Source organism: Schistocerca cancellata, chromosome 1, assembly GCF_023864275.1.
Source record: "Schistocerca cancellata isolate TAMUIC-IGC-003103 chromosome 1, iqSchCanc2.1, whole genome shotgun sequence".
NCBI classification, from domain to species: domain Eukaryota; kingdom Metazoa; phylum Arthropoda; class Insecta; order Orthoptera; family Acrididae; genus Schistocerca; species Schistocerca cancellata.
In genome coordinates, this window is record NC_064626.1 from 323,394,688 (window position 1) to 323,413,739 (window position 19,052).

The 19,052-nt window shown below is 41.3% G+C and overlaps 1 protein-coding gene across 1 annotated transcript; it reads right to left on the bottom strand.

Moving 5' to 3' along the window:
* Positions 1-9,950: 9,950 nt before the first annotated feature.
* Positions 9,951-10,961, bottom strand: LOC126174097 (craniofacial development protein 2-like). Its single transcript, XM_049921012.1, has one exon. The coding sequence runs from the start codon at positions 10,959-10,961 to the stop codon at positions 9,951-9,953; it is 1,011 nt and encodes a 336-aa protein (XP_049776969.1).
* Between the last annotated feature and the right edge of the window lie 8,091 nt (positions 10,962-19,052).

A 19,052-nucleotide genomic window follows, 5' to 3' on the forward strand; every position in this document is an offset into this window, starting at 1 on the left:
CTTTTAGCACAGGACTGGAGAATGTAGGACAACTATGGCTAATTTTAGAAGAACAGTTGAAATGCATTGGATAGATACCCAGTAGAAGAGTTCATAATGGAAGGGACCCTCCGTGGTATGTCACAGTAAAGAAACTTCTGAAGAAACAGACTATATACAGAGACGCATAATGAAGCGCGATTCGCTATCGAGATAACAATGCATGAAGGTTTTAACGACAACCACAGCAGAATATTGTCAAATGATCTTCCACAAAACCAAAGAAATTCCGCTGTTAGTAGCCTCTATGTTAGTGTCCAGACACTGATACTGAAGATAGGAAAGCAAAGTTAGAAATGTTTAACTTCGCTTCCAAATGTTCTTTTACAGATTAATCCACGTACCACTGAAAAATTGACTGATAATAGCTCTAATGTCTGTAGTATTGAGAAACAACTGAGATCATTAAAACTGAAATAAACTCCAGAACCCGATGAAATCCCTTATCATATTCTATACTGAATTTTCGGCTGAGTTACACTCTTTTAACTATAGTCGTAGATCATTCTAACCAGAAACCGTGTCCAGTATCTGCAAGAAAGCACAGGACACAACCGTTTGCGAGAAGGGTAGTAGAAGTGATCCACACAACTACCGACCAATATCCTTGACACCGTTTTGGTGTAGAAACTTGAATATACTCTGAGATCAAACATACTGAGACATCGCGAGCAGAATGTTTCCCGAAAACGTCGATCATGGGAAAACCAACTTGCATTTTTCTCACATGCACTTTTCTCACATTACATACTGCAAGCTTTTAATCAAGGGAGTCAAGTAGGTTCCATATTTCCTGATTTTAGCCGGCCCTATGGCCTAGCGATTCTACGCTCTTCAGTCCGGAACCGCGCTGCTGCTACGGTCGCAGGTTCGAATCCTGCCTCGGGCATGGATGTGTGTGATGTCTTTAGTTAGGTTTAGGTAGTTCAAAATGGTTCAAATGGCTCTGAGCACTATGGGACTTAACATCTGAGGTCATCAGACACCTAGAACTTAAAACTACTTAAACCTAACTAACCTAAGGACATCACACACATCCATGCCCGAGGCAGGATTCGAAACTGCTACCGTAGCAGTCGCGCGGTTCCGGACTACAGCGCCTGGAACCGCGTGTAGGTAGTTCTAAGTCTAGGAGATTGATGACCTCAGATGTTAAGTCCCATAGTGCTTAGAGCAATTTGAACCATTTGAGAAAGTCCTCTTACAAAGTTTCAAGAACCGATTTTAAACTACGGATCTACGAATATATTTCTACCCCCCTCCCACTACGTATCGCTCACGTTGGTATCGTGAGAACGAGATTAGGTTAATTACAGCACGCATGGAGACATTTAGACAGACACTCTTCCCAAGCCCAATACGTGCATGGAACGGGAATAAACTCTAACAACAGGTGAAACTGGAGTACCTTCCGCCATGCACTTCGCAGTGGTTTTCAGAGTGTTTATTCCTGATGGCTATTACAAGACACAGTCAGCGCAAAAGCACCACAGTCGCAAAGATGCGAGATGGTATCAGTGCCATAGAGACTCACCACTTGTGCGAGTTGCATCAGCGCCAAGGACGGCGCTGAGAATGAAGATATCGACTTCTCTACGTCCAACTGCCGGCCGAGCACTATGCTCCAATGACACAACGCCAACAGACACAAGCCCACAATGAAGATAGAAAAACAGCTTTCTCCCACTTGGTTATAGATCATCGTCTATATCTTAGACAGGAAACGTCGTTTAGAGAACTCTTAGAAGTGAAAAGACAGTTGTAAACTGCATTTGCTATGTACTGTAATTTTTTTTTTGTCTTCACTTTCTGACTGGTTTGATGCGGCCCGCCACGAATTCCTCTCCTGTGCTAACCTCTTCATCTCAGACTAAAATTGCAACCTACGTCCTCAATTATTTGCTGGATATATTAATATCTCTGTCTTCCTCTACAGTTTATCCCCCTACTGCTCCCTCTGGAACCATGGAAGTCATTTCCTCATGTTTTAACAGATGTCCTATCATGCTGTCCCTTCTTCTTGTCAGCGTTTTCCACATATTCCTTTCCTCTTCGATTCTGCACAGAACCTCCTCATTCCTTGCGTTCTCAGTCCGTCCAATTTTCAACATTCGCCTGTACCACCACATCTCAAATACTTCGATTCTCTTCTGTTCCGGTTTTCCCACAGTCCATGTTTCACTAACATACAATTCTGTACTCTAGACGTACATTCTCCGAAATCTCTTCCTCAAATTGAGGGCGATATTTGATATTTGTAGACTTCTCTTGGCCAGGAATGCCCTTTTTGCCGTTGCTAGTCTATTTTTGATGTCCTCCTTACTCCGTCCGTCACTGGTTATTTTAGGGCCTGGGTAGCAGAATTCCTTAACTTCATTGACTTCGTGACCATCAATCCAGACGTTAAGTTTCCCGATGTTCTCATTTCAACTACTTCTCATTACCTTCGTATTTCTTCGATTTACTCTCAGTCAATACTCTGTACTCATTAGACTGTTCATTCCGTCCAGCAGACCATGTAATTCTTCTTCATTTTCACTTATGGTAACAATGTCATCAGCGAATCGTATCACTGATACCCTTTCATTTGGGTTGTAATTCCGCTAATTAACCTTTCTTTTACTTCCATCATTGCTTTCTCGATGTACAGATTAAACAATAGGAACGAAAGGCTACATCCTTATCTTACACCCTTTTTAAAGCCGAGCACTTCGTTATTCGTCGTCCGCTCTTATTATTCTATGTACGCTGTTGTACGTATTGTACATGACCCATCTCTCCCTATAGTTTACCCTTACTTTTCTCAGAATTTCGAACATCTTGCACCATTTTACATTGTCGAACGCTTTTTCCAGGTCGACAAATCCTATGAACTTGTCTTGATTTTTCTTTAGTCTTACTTCCATTATTAACCTAACGTCATAATTGCCTCTCTCGTGCCTTTACCTTTCCTAAATCCAAACTGATTGTCATCTAGCGCATTCTTAATTTTCTTTTCCGTTCTTCTGTATATTTTCTTGTAAGCAACTTGGATGCATGATCTGCTAAGGTGATTGTGCGGTAATTCTCGCACTTGTCAGCTCTTGCCGTCTTCGGAATTAGGTGGATCTAGCTTTTCCGAAAGTCAGATGGTATGTCGCCAGACTCATATAGTCTACGCACCAACGTGAACGGTCGTTTTGTTGCCACTTCCCCCAATGATTTTAGAAATTCTGATGGTGTGTTATCTATCCCTTATGCCTTATTTGACCGTAAGTCCCCCAAAGCTCTTTTAAATTCTGATTCTAATACTGGATCTCTTATCTCTTCTAAATCGAATCCTGTTTCTTCTTCTACCACATATGACCAATCTTCCCCCTCATAGAGGCTTCCAGTGTATTTTTTCCACCTATCCGCTCTCACCTCTGCATTTAACAGTGGAATTCCCGTTGCACTCTTAATGTTATTAACCTTTGCTTTTAATATTACCGATGGTTGTTTTGACTTTCCTGTGTGCTGAGTCTGTCCTTCCGACACTCATTTCTTTTTTGATGTCTTCACATTTTTCCTGCAGCCATTTCGTCTTAGCTTCCCTGCACTTCCTATTTATTTCATTCCTCAGTGACTTGTATTTCTGTATTCCTGAGTTTCCCGGAACATTTTTGTACTTCCTCCTTTCATCGATCAATTGAAATATTTCTTCTGTTACCCATGGTTTCTTTGCAGCTACCTTCTTTGTACCTATGTTTTCCTTCCCAACTTCTGTGATGGCCCTTTTTAGAGATGTCCATTCCTCTTCAACTGTACTGCCTACTGCTCTATTCCTTATTGCTGTATCTATAGCGTTAGAGAACTTCAGACGTATCTCGTCATTCCTTAGTACTTCCGTATCCCACTTCTTTGCGTATTGATTCTTCCTGACTAATGTCTTGAACTTCAGCCTACTCTTCATCACTACTATATTGTGATCTGAGTCTATATCTGTTCCTGGGTACGCCTTACAATCCAGTATCTGATTTCGGAATCTCTGTCTGACCATGATGTAATCTAATTGAAATCTTCCCGTATCTCCCGGCCTTTACCAAGTACACCTCCTCCTCTTGTGATTCTTGAACAGAGTATTCGCCCTTACTAGCTGTAACTCATTACAGAACTCTATTAGTCTTTCTCGTCTTTCACTCCTTGCTCCAAGCCCATATTCTCCTGTAATCTTTTCTCTACTCTTTCCCCTACAACTGTATTCCAGTTTCCCATGACCATTAGATTTTCATCTTCCTTTACATACTTTCATTACTCTTTGAATATCCTCATACACTTTCTCTCTCTCTTCATCTTCAGCTTGTGACTTCTGCATGTTTACCTGAACTACCGTTCTCGGTATTGGTTTGATGTAGATTCTGATGACAACAACTCTATCACTGAACTGTTCACAGTAAAACACTCTCTGCTCTATCTTTGTATGCACAACGAATCCTACTCCTCTTATACCATTTTCTTCTGTTGTTAATGTTACCATATACTCATCTGACCAGAAATCCTTGTCTTCTTTTCACTTCACTTCACTGACCCCTACTGTATCTAGACTGACCTTCTCAGATTTTCTAGATTATTCAATCTTTTTCTCTTGGTAACCTCCCCCTTGGCAGTTTCCTCCTGGAGATCCGAATGGAGGACTATTCCGAAATCTTTTGCCAATGGAGAGATCATCATGACACTTCTTCAATTACAGGCCACATGTCCTGTGGGTACACGTTACGTGTCTTTAATGCAGTGGTTTAAGTTGCCTTCTGCATCCTCATGCCGTTCATCATTGCTGATTCTTGCGCCTTTAGGGCAGTTTCCCACCCCTAGGGCAAGAGAGTGCCCTGAACCTCTGTCCGCTCTTCTGCCCTCTTTGACAAGGCTGTTGGCAGAATGAGGGATGACTTCTCATTCCGGATGTCTTCAGCCACCAATGCTGATTATTAATCAAAATTTAGGCAGTAGCGGAATTCGAACGTTTTGACTATGAATCGAAGACGCTACCTCCTTTTTTTAACTCATGATCTCATTTTGATCGTTTTTGTTTGTTGTATTTCTTTGTGGCGGACGTCCCATGACGCTTGTTTAAGTACATTGTTGGTCTATTAACTCAGTTTTTTTTAATTACAGAGGGCAGCTTTCCCTCTGACCGAACACGCTGAGCTACCTTGGTGGCACTCCTTGACCACAGGTGATCTTACCTACGATTATTTGCACATAGCCGTTGAGAGCGTTTTTGGTGTTATATTACAAGCAGTGTTGCAGACTTGATGGTTCAACTAGTCACAAAGATAAGGAAACCTTTTCACTGTTTTGTGTGACTTTGTTACTAATTTGATGGAGTGTTGTACAATCTTCGTTCTCCTATCCTGTTATCTGATCCTGGGCATAGCTGTGTAACAGTGGCGGGGGGTAATTGTCTTAGCGGTGCATGGCGACGAGGGTTTACAAAACAAATTATTCACAACTTGGCGTTATGAGCACCATGCCTCAATTCCTTGTTGTTTATCGTGTTATTTTCTCTTCCTGTTGCCTTCGAACTTACTTGCTAATTTTGGTTCAAACTCCTGATGCCGCACTGGAGTTTGATGTAATGCTGTGGCTTTGTCTATGACATCTGTTCCTCAGAATGTCTACAACTGTAAAACATACATTCCTACAGACCTAACGTTTTCAAAATTCTTGATGTAGACAATCCATGTATATAGTTTTGGTAAGCACAAAGAACGGTGCATCAATAGCCTTTCTACTGAAATCATCTCTATGTTCGCCTGATGCGAACTAAGGAATTGGGGCAGCTTTACATCGAATCGCCAGTCTGGAATTGGAAGGGTATTTTGTCGAATTCAGAAGCAATTAGATACTGTGACACTCTTCACCTTGCGAGACTTTTGAATGGTCGCATTTATAAAATGACAGTCGTAGTATTTTAAACATGTGAAATTGATGTTCATTGGAAAGTAACGGGGGCTAAGAACGAATATTTAACATGTGTATCACATGTAAGTCAAGTTTAGCCGCATTAAGGAATAATCTGTGTTCTGGGGGTGTAACGGGTGGAAAGGCTGGGAGTGGAATTCAGAAGCGTAAGGGAAGGTAGATCGCCGGATTGTGGTCGTGCACTTCTCTGCTCCATAGGTCTGCAAAATGAAGAGCGAGCTGGCTATTCCCTGTTCTGTATATCGCACTGCGCCATAAAAAGCACTCTGTTTAAAAATGCTAGAAGGAAACTGATTCTTACGTCATCCTGTACGGCAGCTGGGGCGTTCTTCCGGAAAGGCAACCTCGCCCACCACGAGTACCGCTCGCTTTCAATTTACTGGAAGGCTATACCTCCCCGGCATTTCCTGTCCACTTAAGAAGACACAATAGCTTCACTGAGCTTGTGTTTATGTAGTGGAGCTTTTTTCGACTTGACTATTTATTTCCAGTTGTTAAATAAGCTATTGCGTAAAACCTCAACAGCTGGGTTATCAAATGTCTACCACTGTGATGACCCTGCCTCAAGTACAACATGTTGTTAGTATTTAATCGGCAATGTAGATTCCATCGTCTGTACTGTCAATGGCTGGAACACTTTTCGCAGCATGGTGATATCAAATGCAACACACAAGCCTGAGCTCTTCTAATATGTGAATATGTTCAGAGGCTTAAATTGGCTCCCCCAGATGCAGATCACCTATGTATTATGGAACTTCAAATGTTTCAGCACAAGCCAAGTAATGCATCACAGCAGATTACAGTTATATATTTAAATTTGACTTGTGGTAAATGGCTCCACTCAGTGTAACCACACGCTACGAATTACAGTAGTTCCTGAATGGAAGAGATTTGTGCAGCATATCGGTAACACAATTAATGCTGAGAGATATTCCGTGACTTTCTGATCGTTCATTACTACAGAAGCCAGCAAGATGCCACATTTACCAATCCAGCCACTTTCCCACCAACGTGATACAGATCCCTGACAACTTCAAACGTACAAATTAACTAACAGTGCAGAGGTTAACGTAGTATCTGTCAATATATTTTTCTTGCGTTTGAATTGTTAACTCTCATGTCTGTTGTCAATGTAGTGCTCACACACTTTGTGGAAAATAAACAGCAACTCCCCACCCGGGAGGGTCTTCGCACTTCGACAAAAGGGTCAGTATAATCCTGCAGTTTTGTGATGTAGTGTGGCAGAGAGAGTGGGGAATTGCCTATTCGCTTTTCATTTTGCAGACCTATGAAAGGAAGGACGTGCATGACCGCAATCCAGAGAACTACCTTCTCTCACGCCTCTAACCTCAACATTGGTATGTCTACACTGTTACACCCCCAGAACATAATATATCCCTTAGTACGGTTCTAATGCACTTAGATGTGGTACAAACATTTAATTTTTGGTCTTAACCCACGTTATTTAACAATAAACGTCAATTCCATACCGTTCAAACGCTACTTTTCAAAATTTGCGATTTTTCCACCCCACAAACATGGTAACTATAACTGTTACACAGAAAAATGAATAGGACTTTTTTGTAGGAAATTTGATGTTGTTTAATTTTGTAGTGGGAAATATTTTTGCTAGATCCCAGTTTTCGAGATATTCAAGAAATAAAAAAAAGCTATCTTAGCACGCCTCTCCTCCCTCAGACTCACATTCCATCGGTCCATCGATCAGGATTTTTTGTATGTTCATTTAACTCCCCCCCCCCCCCCATCTCCGCCCCTACCACTGAACAAAAATTTAGAACTACAGGAATTTTTTCCCCATTCGACATTTTTTGGTCACAGCTGACCTGTGGGTGGGTCTGAAACGCAAAAGACAATATTTAACACTGAAGAATCTATGTGAAGGAAAATTTGAAATATTTAAACAAGAGCAGAGATAAAGTACTGACACGATAGAGAAACTGAGTCTCAACGAAACTGGAAGTTTTGTGTCTAAGTTTTCTATGGAGTTTGATTATAAGCTATAAACAGGTAGATCTCATGGTCAAAGGTCGAGTGGTTTCGCTTGGCCTAAAATTTAAATCTGGCGATGGTAACGACTGGTGAGAAAGATTATTTATTTATTTTTTTTTATTTTTTGAGCTTTTCCTCATTACAGAAGCTTATCTCCAACATAATAATTTACTTGGAAAATACAATACAAACAATAAACGTTCTTAAACTATACTCTCAAAATATTTCTCCAGGTGTTTCGATCTTGCGTGTCCTCTTCCTCTGCGCCCATTCTCCTCATTGTGTGCTGTACATTTTGGAGCCAGGTGGTCACAGGTCGTCCTCTTCTTCTTCTCCCCTCCGGTTCCCACTCCAGTATCAGTTTTGGTATTCTGGCTTCCTCCATTCGTCGTACATGGCCGTACCACTGTAATTTCTTCCTATCCATTACGTCATATATTCTTTCTTTTATTTCCATTCTCCTTATTACTTCGGTGTTCCTTATCTTTTCTTTCCAGGAGATTCTTGCCGATCTTCTCCAAAAGTCCAACTCTAGAGCTTGTAATTTTTTAATGTGCTTCATGTTAATTGTCCAGGTCTCCGTTCCATACAGAACTACACTCTCTAATATGGATTTGTATATTAATTTTTTAGTTCTGCTCATTACATTCCTGCTCCATAAGACTGAGTTAAGCATCCCAATGACCCTCCGTCCGCTACTAATTCTTTTATTGATTTCTGACTGATTTTCCCTCGATTTCTAAAATGGATCCCAAATAACAGAAAGTGTTTACCTTTTTGATTTTCTTTCCTTCAATGTATAGCTCATCTGAATCATTAGTCAAGTATTCTGTTTTTTGGTAATTAATCTTCAAACCCCAAGTTTTGTATGCTACTGCTAGTTGATTGCACACATAGTTAGCATCCTCCCCATCTTGTGCTATGACTACTTGATCATCAGCAAATAATAAATGATGTAGGTAAACTCCATCTCTTATTTCTAATCCCATACTATTACATTTACGAGACCATGTTCTAAGGCTAATCTCTATATAGATTTTAAATAATGATGGTGACATGGGACAGCCCTGTAAAAGGCCTTTGCTTGTTCTAAATTTCTGTGAAAGTTTATTACCAACTTTCACTTGGCAAATGTTATCTTTGTACATTTGTTGTATTATTTTAATCAAGGAAGGGTTTATGTTTGCCATATGTAGTGCTCTCCAAAGTAATTTTCTTGGAACAGTATCATACGCTTTTTCTAGATCTATGAAAATTAATCCTATACTTTTTGATTTTTCCCTATGTTTCTCCAAAATCTGTCGTAATGTGAAAATATGGTCTACACATGATCTCCCAGCCGTGAATCCACATTGTTCTTCTTGGGTTCTAAAATTTTTTTCCAGTTTGTTTTTAATTACTTTCGCAAAAATTCTCATTAATGTGTTTGTAACACAAATTCCTCGATAGTTTGAACAAATTTTGCGATCCCCTTTCTTAAATATTGTATTAATGTAACCTAGCTTCATCTCGTTGGGTATTGAATCTCCATGTATCATTTTGTTGAAGAGCTGTGTTATCAGTTTCACAATTTTGTCACCACCATATTTCAGACACTCCAGATTGATATTGCCTGGTCCCGGTGATTTACCATTCTTTCCTGTACTCAACGCCTGAAGTACTTCACTTTCTAAAATATGGATCTCATCATCTTCATGTCCTTTATCTTCCCCTGTTCCTTCTTCTAGATATTCTTCTCTGTCATCATTTAATAATTTTTGGAAATACTCTTCCCATCCTTTTTGTGTTATCAGTTGGAGATTAGTTTTGCTTTTTGTATCCTGTCGAAGCCCTTTCAATACTGACCATGCTTCTTTTGCTCTCCCAAATCCTAATTTGCTATTCACCTTGGCACATGTTCTTTCCCATGCTTCATTTTTTGCCATCCTTATTTTTTTCATCACTTCATTCTTCTTTTCCTTTTATATTGACCATGTTTCTTCTGATTTATCATTCAACCACTGAAGGAACGCATTTCGTTTTTCTCTAACGAGGACCTCTAGTTCCTCTGACCACCACTCTGCTGCACGGTTGTGGTTGCTATCTTTTTTACCCAACATCTCTGTTGCTATGATTTTCACATTAGCTTTTATATAGTCATATATTTCCTCTGTACTTCCTTCAAATGATTCAACCAGTTTCCTTTCCATCCTGGCCGCAAAGAGTGTTCTGATACTTTCGTCTTGTAGGCTGTCAATATTAAAAGGTAAATTTTCATCTTTCTCAGTCTGGTTCGTTTCATTTATGTTACTTGTATCACTCCTTGCATTCTTCCATGGCCAGAAAGACTTCATTTTAACTAGATAGTGGTCTGATCCACACTGGGCTCCTCTATAAGATCTGACGTCTACTGCCTTGAAACTACTTGTTTGCCTAATGATAATATAATCTATTATAGAACGAAGTTCTTTGCTGTTCTGTTGCCAAGTATATTTATGAATGTCCTTATGTTTGAAAAATGTGTTGGTAATTTTTAGATCAAATTGTTCACAAATTGCAATCAATCGTTCCCCATTGTCATTATATTCGTCCTCTCCATGTTTTCCTACTATTCTACAAGATTCTCTAATTCCTACCCTTCCATTCAGATTTCCCATGATAATCAGTTCCTTTCTTCTTGGGATTTTTTCAATAGTCTCCCTGAGGGTGTCCCAAAATATATCTTTCTCCTTATCTTTTGTGTCGTTCGTGGGTGCATATACGCCAATAATCACAACTTCCCTAGCAAATAATGTCATTTCAACAGTTATTATATGTTGATTGATGAATGTCCAATTTGTGATTCTTTCTTTCCATGATTTCTTTATCATAATGGAGACTCCTGCTTTGGCTCTTACTGCTTTTGATACCCCACTCCAGATATGTACATAATTATCCAGTTCTTCTTCTCCTTGGCCTTTCTTCTTTGTTTCAGAGAGTACGACAAAATCCATGTTGAACATGTCAAGTTCTGCAGGGAGTAAATTTATTTTAGTGGAAATACCTTCCACATTCCAGCATCCAAACATAATTCTCCGTTTCTCATTGCCAGTTCGTCGTTCAAAGTTCCAATTTTTCCGAGGCATATTATTAGGTTTTTTTAGCATTTTTATGTTTTTATGCGAGTGAGGAGCTGGCCCACTGCACAACCCCCAACCCGGAGGACCAGGTCATTTTTACTCAAGGTTTTCTTCCTTTAGCCTTTGATAAGCCAATATCATACTACAAGGCAGCAATTGCTAGTTTTGGTCCACCCCGGGTATTTTATTTCCCCGGTACCCACCATATCTGGTGAGCATTCCCCTATCCGCCACCTGGGGAGGCGCCCGATGGGAGACCAGCAAACTCCACACGGGGTGAGAAAGATTACACTCTTAATTAGAGAGAGAGAGAGAGAGAGAAAGATTACACTCTAAGTTTTCCTCGCTCTGCCTGCTGTTTACCAACACCGTTTTGTAACGTGCATTCGTTTCCAAAACAACAACTGCGTGCAAGTCGCCCGGCCTGCCAATTCACTCTTGGGCAGAGCTGATGTAGACCACAAATGTGTACATACCAAGTTCATTACAGTGTAGGGAGATGGCGTTACCTACGTAGAAGTGAGACAACTATTGGGGGGCATATCTGTAATATTTCAGTGAAATCAGGCAATGCGTAATACATATTTAGGTACTGTGTACTCTCGTGATTCATCACCAGACAATTGGAATAGTAATTTGTTGTCGCGCAATCTCATTTATTTATCATAGCCTACATTATGACAAAACAATTCTCTTCATTCCCGTTTTAAGTGAAATCGAATCAGTTTTAGCAGTTTGCAGTACAAATCGTACAAGACCTAGTCATACCACAATCGAACCGTATTACGTTTAGGTTGTTACTCTTTATTTACCTCCAATAACACTTATCATTTTGGTTAGGCCACACTACACAGCACGATTTTCATTTTGCATAGTCAGGAATAAAATGCATATTTCACACAGATTTGTACTTCCTACTATACATCTATCCAGCTCTGATATCTATGTCTGTAAATAGAACTTTCAAGAACTGACGTGGTGTACACTTAACCCATCAACACCATCTTCGCGGGAAAGATCTGAACATGTTTTGATATACTTCGGTTTTTCTTCCAGTTTTTACGTAGTACTGCCTTGACCTACAAGTTTTTCACTGTGCTCTGCCGTTAGAACCTACAAACTTCGTCGAGTGAAAAAACAGAAGAAAACCTTCGACATTTAAAAGTAAACTTAGTCTAATTTTTTTAGTTAAAGTATTTACCTGTCAAACGCAGCAGTGGGTTTCCCACTCCTGTCTGCGCGTACTTGGGCAATATTAGATTCCCTGTTATAAGAGCACACTGGTCACTATGTAGCGCTGTTAATGATGAAGAACTGGTACTATGCCATCATGTGACAATCCTCCAGTGACGTGAGACGTGGCAGTTTCATGGTGTGCACATACCAGTCGGCTATATGGAATCGATGCAGTAAAATGGGTTGAAGTGGAGACGTAACAGAATGGGAGAAAACAGCAGTAGCGTTTTGACATTTCCAGTACACCGTGAGTGAAGTTTCGCGATCTGTTATGATATCAACTTTAACTGCCCAACATGTACACTGAGCACCAAAGAGACTGGCATAGGCATGCGTATTTAAATACAGAGAAATGTAAACGGCTAGAATACGGCGTTGCCGTCGGCAACACCTATATAAGACAACAAGTGTGTGGCGCAGTTGCTACATCGGTTACTGCTGCAACAGTGGCAGGTTCTCAAGATTTAAGGGAGTTTGAACATGGAGTTATAGTAGCACACGGTACATGGGACACGGCATCTCCGACATAGCGATGAAGTGGGCATTTACCCGTACTACCATTTCATGAAAGTACCGCGAATATCATGAATCCGGTAAAAAATCAAAGCTCTGACATCACTGCTGCCGGAAAAAATTCCTGCAAGAACGGGATCAAAGACGACTGAAGAGAATCGTTCAACTAGACAGAAGTACAACCCTTCCGCAAATTGCTGCAGATTTGAACGCTGGGCCATCAACAAGTGTCAGCATGCGAACCGTTCAACGAAACATTGTCGATATGGGCTTTCGGAGCCGAAGGCCAACTAGTGTACCCTTGATGACTGCACGGCAGAAAGCTTTACGCCTAGCTTGGGCCCGTCAACATCGACATTGGACTGTTGATGACTGTATAAGTAGGCTGTTTACGTTTTCTTATTGGCAACGTTACGTAGTGCTCTGTATGAAAATCACTGGCTGTGCTGTGTGCAGTCTGTGGCTAGTTTGCATTGTTGTCTGCCATTGTAGTGTTGGGCAGCTGGATGTGAACAGCGCGTAGCGTTGCGCAGTTGGAGGTGAGCCGCCAGCAGTGGTGGATGTGGGGAGAGAAATGGCGGAGTTTTGAAATTTGTAAGACTGGATGGCATATATATTATGATTATTAAGGTAAATACATTGTTTGTTCTCTATTAAAATCTTTCATTTGCTAACTATGCCTATCAGTAGTTAGTGCCTTCAGTAGTTTGAATCTTTTACTTAGCTGGCAGTAGTGGAGCTCGCTGTATTGCAGTAGTTCGAGTAACGAAGATTTTTGGTGAGTTAAGTGATTTGTGAAAGGTATAGGTTAATGTTAGTCAGGGCCATTCTTTTGTAGAGATTTTTGAAAGTCAGATTGCGTTGCACTAAAAATATTGTGCGTCAGTTTAAGGACAGTCATGTACAATTGTTCAAAGGGGATGTTTCAACTGGAAACACGTTGCCCGGTCGGACGAGTCTCGTTTCACATTGTATCGAGCGGATGGACGTGTACGGGTATGGAGACAATCTCATGAATCCGTGGACCCTGCACGTCACCAGGAGAATGTTCAAGTTGACGGATGATCTGTAATGGTGTGGGCCGTGTGCCGTTGGAGTGATATGAGACCCCTGACATATCTAGATACACCTCCGACAGCTGACTCGTACTTAAACATCCTGTCCGTTCACCTGCATCCATTCACGTCCATTGTGCATTGCGACGGACTTGGGCAACTCCAGCAGGACAGTGCGACAGCCTACACGTCCATAATTGCTAGAGAGTGACTCCAGCAACACTCTTCTGAGTTTAAACACTTCCGCTGGCCACCAAACTCCCCAGACATGAACATTATTGAGCACATCTGGGATGCCTTGCAACGTGCTGCTCAGAAGAAATCTCTACCCTCGCGTACTGTTACGGATTTATGGACAACCCTGCAGGATTCAGGGTGTCAATTCCCTCCAGCACTAACTCAGTCATTAGTTTAGTCTGTTCCACGTCATGTCGGGGCACTTCTGCGTGCTCACGGAGGCTCTACACGATATTAGGCAGGTGTCCCTGTTTCTTTGGCTCTTCAGAGTATAGAAAGAATGGTGTAATATGGCCCACAAGAGTAGTTCTAGCGAGATCCTACCTGAAATGGATCAAACTTGTATTTGACGCTTTTCCAACGGCAATCCGTTTCAGTCACTGCAGAAATTGCTGCTGTCGGTGGTTGCTTGCCCATCTCAGCCAGTTAATGAGCGTTTCCGCACTGCATACAACGGGAATTAGGAATCGGGTGCCTCGCAAAAGGCCACTGTTCACAGCAGCACATAAAGTGGAATATCTTCACTGGGGCAACAAGAAACGAACCTTCGCTCTTGACAGCTGGTATCAAAAGTACTGGAACTAAAGTAAATACGCCGTAGAAGGAACTGTGGTAGTAAACTACTAAAATAAACACTGTATCGGTCAATTACTTTCTTATAGGTAACCAGTAGAATCTTATTCTAATTGATCAGGTTATTACTACTAGCTTTGACAACGTTAGAGAATTCCCCTCTTGGTTTTGCCGTGTTGTCAACTTCAGACACAAAGTGTGTAGTGTGGCCAGAACAAAAGTTGTTACTACTCTTTGTTGATTAGACCACCACTGTCCTTTCATTGGAAGGTGAGTAAAACAACAAGCATATCGAACCTGCAAAACTTCTTAGGAAGAGACGCATGGCTCCCTAATGATCGGGATCAGAGTGATTGCTAACTCTTGCTACACGGCTCACCCGACATTGACTCTAGCAGCCGCTAAGAAGCGCTAATGCATGGCGGTAGCAGCCAGCACAAGCCAGGACTCAGGTCTACCGCTGTGGAGTGCTGGTTATTCTTCATGTTTTGATGTCCCTATTGATTAGTGTTGTACAACTACCGGAGTCTACCGTAGACCATGATAAGTAGCCTTAGATTACGGTAGTTTTCTCAGCAGGTTTGTCTGTTATGGTCCTTCCCACATTACCTGTAAATTACGGCCGCGCGGGATTAGCCGAGCGGTCTAGGGCGCTGCAGTCATAGACTGCGAGGCTGGTCCCGGCGGAGGTTCGAGTCCTCCCTCGGGTCTGGCTGTGTGTTTGTATTTGTCCTTAGAATAATTTAGGTTAAGTAGTGTGTAAGCTTAGGGACTGATGACCTTAGCAGTTAAGTCCCATAAGATTTCACACAGATTTGGACATTTGTAAATTACGTGTTTTGCATACCTATAGGGCGCTGGCCGATGTGACCAAGCGGTTCTAGGCGATTCAGTCCGGAACCGCGCTGTTGCTACCGTCGCAGGCTCGATTCATGCCTCGGGCATGGATGTGTGTGACGTCCTTAGGTTAGTTAGGTTTAAGTAGTTCTGAGTGTAGGGGACTGATAACCTCAGATGTTAAGTCCCATAGTGCTTTGAGCCATTTGAACAATTTATGAACCTGTCGGGCGTTAACCCATACCGATTGGTTTCTTTACGAATGCAATCATTGTCTTAGTAAAAGTGAAACCGTCTACAAATTGAGTGAGGATATGTCAAGGGCTGGGTACACTACAAGAACATATTTGTTCTTAAAGGTAGACAGTTTTATAACAAAATCGGAATGTTAATGTTAAATTCAGGTTTTATTCAGAAACTTCATTTGAATCGTGATAAATGGATGTTGTAGCAAAAAGAAAGAAAAGGATTAGTATTTGTCATGTAGAGCTAGAAAACGCAATTTCATCAATGAAAAGATAAAATAAAAGAAAACTGCAACAAAAATATATCAGATATCGCTTATATACTTCGTGGAACTCATATGAACATATTTCTGTTATTCATAAATATCTTTTTCATTTATCAATAATAAAAGGAAACTCTTGTCGACGAAAAACGTTCTATTGCGTCCAAAAAACAACATACATAAAGTGGCAGAAACTACACAAGCAGTTAAGTTTTATTTCATACAAACTGCAATTTGTACTAATTAGGTAAAAAAAAGAGTTGTCGTCGGTTCCCAGTTTGTCTCTTACACATTCATTTATGTTTCTTTCCTTACCGATGCCACCAATACTACTGAAATTCCTACCATTTGCTATATCATTTATGTAGTGTACCAAAATTATCGAACTGTAGTTTTGGTAGAGGACAACTCTACTGTTGATACATATCGCTAAACAAAATATCGCACTAGGATGATTGCGGGCTGCGCTGTCGAATTAGCTCCTAAAATCCCGCATAAAAATAATTACGTTTACAACGGAAACAAACAGACGCCTGATACTTTCTGGCAGATTAAAACTGAGTGCTGGTCCGAGACTCGAACTCGGGACCTTCACCTTTCACGGGGAAGAGATCTATCGACTTTTTTTTCATATTGTTCGTTGCATCTGGTCACATGACACTCTTTCAAGTACATCGCTGTTTTCTTTACACAGCTTTTTATTACAGAGGGCTGCCAACCCTCTGACCGAATAGTCTGAGCTGCCGTGCCGCCGCAACTGATCTACGGAAGCACGACTCACGACCCGTCTTCACAGCTTCACTTCCAGCAGTGACACATCTCCTACCTCCCATACTTCACAGAAGCTCTCCTGCGAACCTTGCAATAATAGCACCCCTGTCAGCGGAGTGTGCGTTGTTGCGAAACTCCCTATTGCAGAGTTTTTATCTGCTAGGAAATTTCATATCAGCGCATACTCTGTTGCAGAATGACAATTTCTTTCTTTAAACCGACGTTTTATGTCGACACTGAACGTCGGAAGAAAGACTTCATGAGCAGAATTCGTTTCTTGTCAACCCCCCATAGAGAGCAGAAACAAAGTTCAGATATCTGCCGAAATTCAGAGAAAATATGCATAACGATTCTTATGAAAGGCACCTTGTTCTACGTCAATAAACTTTCCGCATTCTCGTGACCGGTTATTATAACAGTTATGATTTATCACGGAACGTAACCAACACATTTTCCGACTATGAGATAGAGTATAGAGAAAATTGAGGATATGTAAGATGACGATCATTTAGGCTTTAGGAGAGGAAAGGCAATTCTGACGTTGCGTACGATAATGGAAGCAAGACGAAAGAAAAATCATAGAATTTGTCGACCTGGAAAAAGCGTTCGACGTTGAAAAATTAGTGCAAGATGTTTGAAATTCTGAGGAAAATAGTGGTAAACTATAAGGACAGACGGGGAATATACAAAATGTACAAGAACCAAGAGGCAATAATAAGAGTGGACGATCTACAGCGAAGTGCTGGGATTGAAAAGGGTGTAACACATGGATATAGTCTTTCACCCTCACCTATCTGTACATTGAGGAAGCAATGGTGGAAATAAAAGAAAGGTTCAGGAGTGAAATTATAAGTCGAGGTGAGAAGATATAAATGATACGATTGGCTGATGAAATTGTTATACAGAGTGAAAGTGAAGACGAATTATGCGATCCACTGAGTGGAATGAACAATATATTGAACACGGAATATGGTTTGAGCGTAAACCGAAGACAGATGGAATTAAAGAGAAATAGCAGAAGTGAGAACAGCGAGAAAATTAACATCAGGATTGATGGTCACGAAGTAGATGAAATTAAGGAATTGTACTACGTAGGCATGAAATAACCAGTGACGGACGGAACTAGGAGGACATGAAAAGTAAACTAGCACTGGGAAAAAGCGCAGTCCTGGCCAAGACAAGTCTACTAGTATCAAACATAGGCCTTAATTGGAGGAAGAAATTTCTGAGAAAGTACGTCTGGAGCACGAATTGTATGGTAGTGAAACATGAACTGTGGAAAATGCGGAACAGAAAAGAATCGAAGCATTTGAGATGTGATGATACAGACGACTGTTGAAAATTTGGGGGGTTGATAAGGTAATGGCCGCGAGAATGGCCGTGCGGTTTGAGGCGCCATGTCACGGCCCCTCCCGCCGGAGGTTGGAGTCCTCCCTTGCGCATGGGTGTGTGTGTTGTTCTTAGCATAAGTTAGTTTAAGTAGCGTGTAATTCTAGGGACCGATCACCTCAGCAGTTTGGTCCCTTAAGAACTCATACACATTGAACATTTGATAAGGTAAGGAATGAGGAGATTCGGCGCAGAATCGGAGAAGCAAGAAATATGTAGGTCTGAGTTACAATGAAAAGGGACAGGATGATAAGACATCTGTTAAGACATCAGGGAATGGCTTCCATACTAGAGGGTGCTGTAGGGGGCAAAAATTGTAGACGAAGATAGAGATTGGAATACATCCAGCAAATAAGTGAGACGCAGGTCGCAAGTACTACTGTTAGGAGGTTGGCACAGGAGAAGGGTCGTCGAGCAGATGCGCAAAGCTATAGACCTATATCTCTGACGTCGATCTGTTGTAGAATTTTAGAACATGTTGTTTGCTCGCGTATCATGTCGTTTCTGGAAACCCAGAATCTACTCTGTAGGAATCAACAGGGATTCCGGAAACAGCGATCGTGTGAGACCCAACTAGCTTTACTTGTTCATGAGACCCAGAAAATATTAGATACAGGCTCCCAGGTAGATGCTATTTTCTTTGACGTCCGGAAGGCTGTCGATACAGTTCCGCACTGTCGCCTGATAAACAAAGTAAGAGCCTACGGAATATCAGACCAGCTGTGTAGCTGGATTGAAGAGTTTTTAGCAAACAGAACACAGCATGTTGTTCTCAATGGAGAGACGTCTACAGACGTTAAAGTAACCTCTGCCGTGCCACAGGGGAGTGATATGGGACCATTGCTT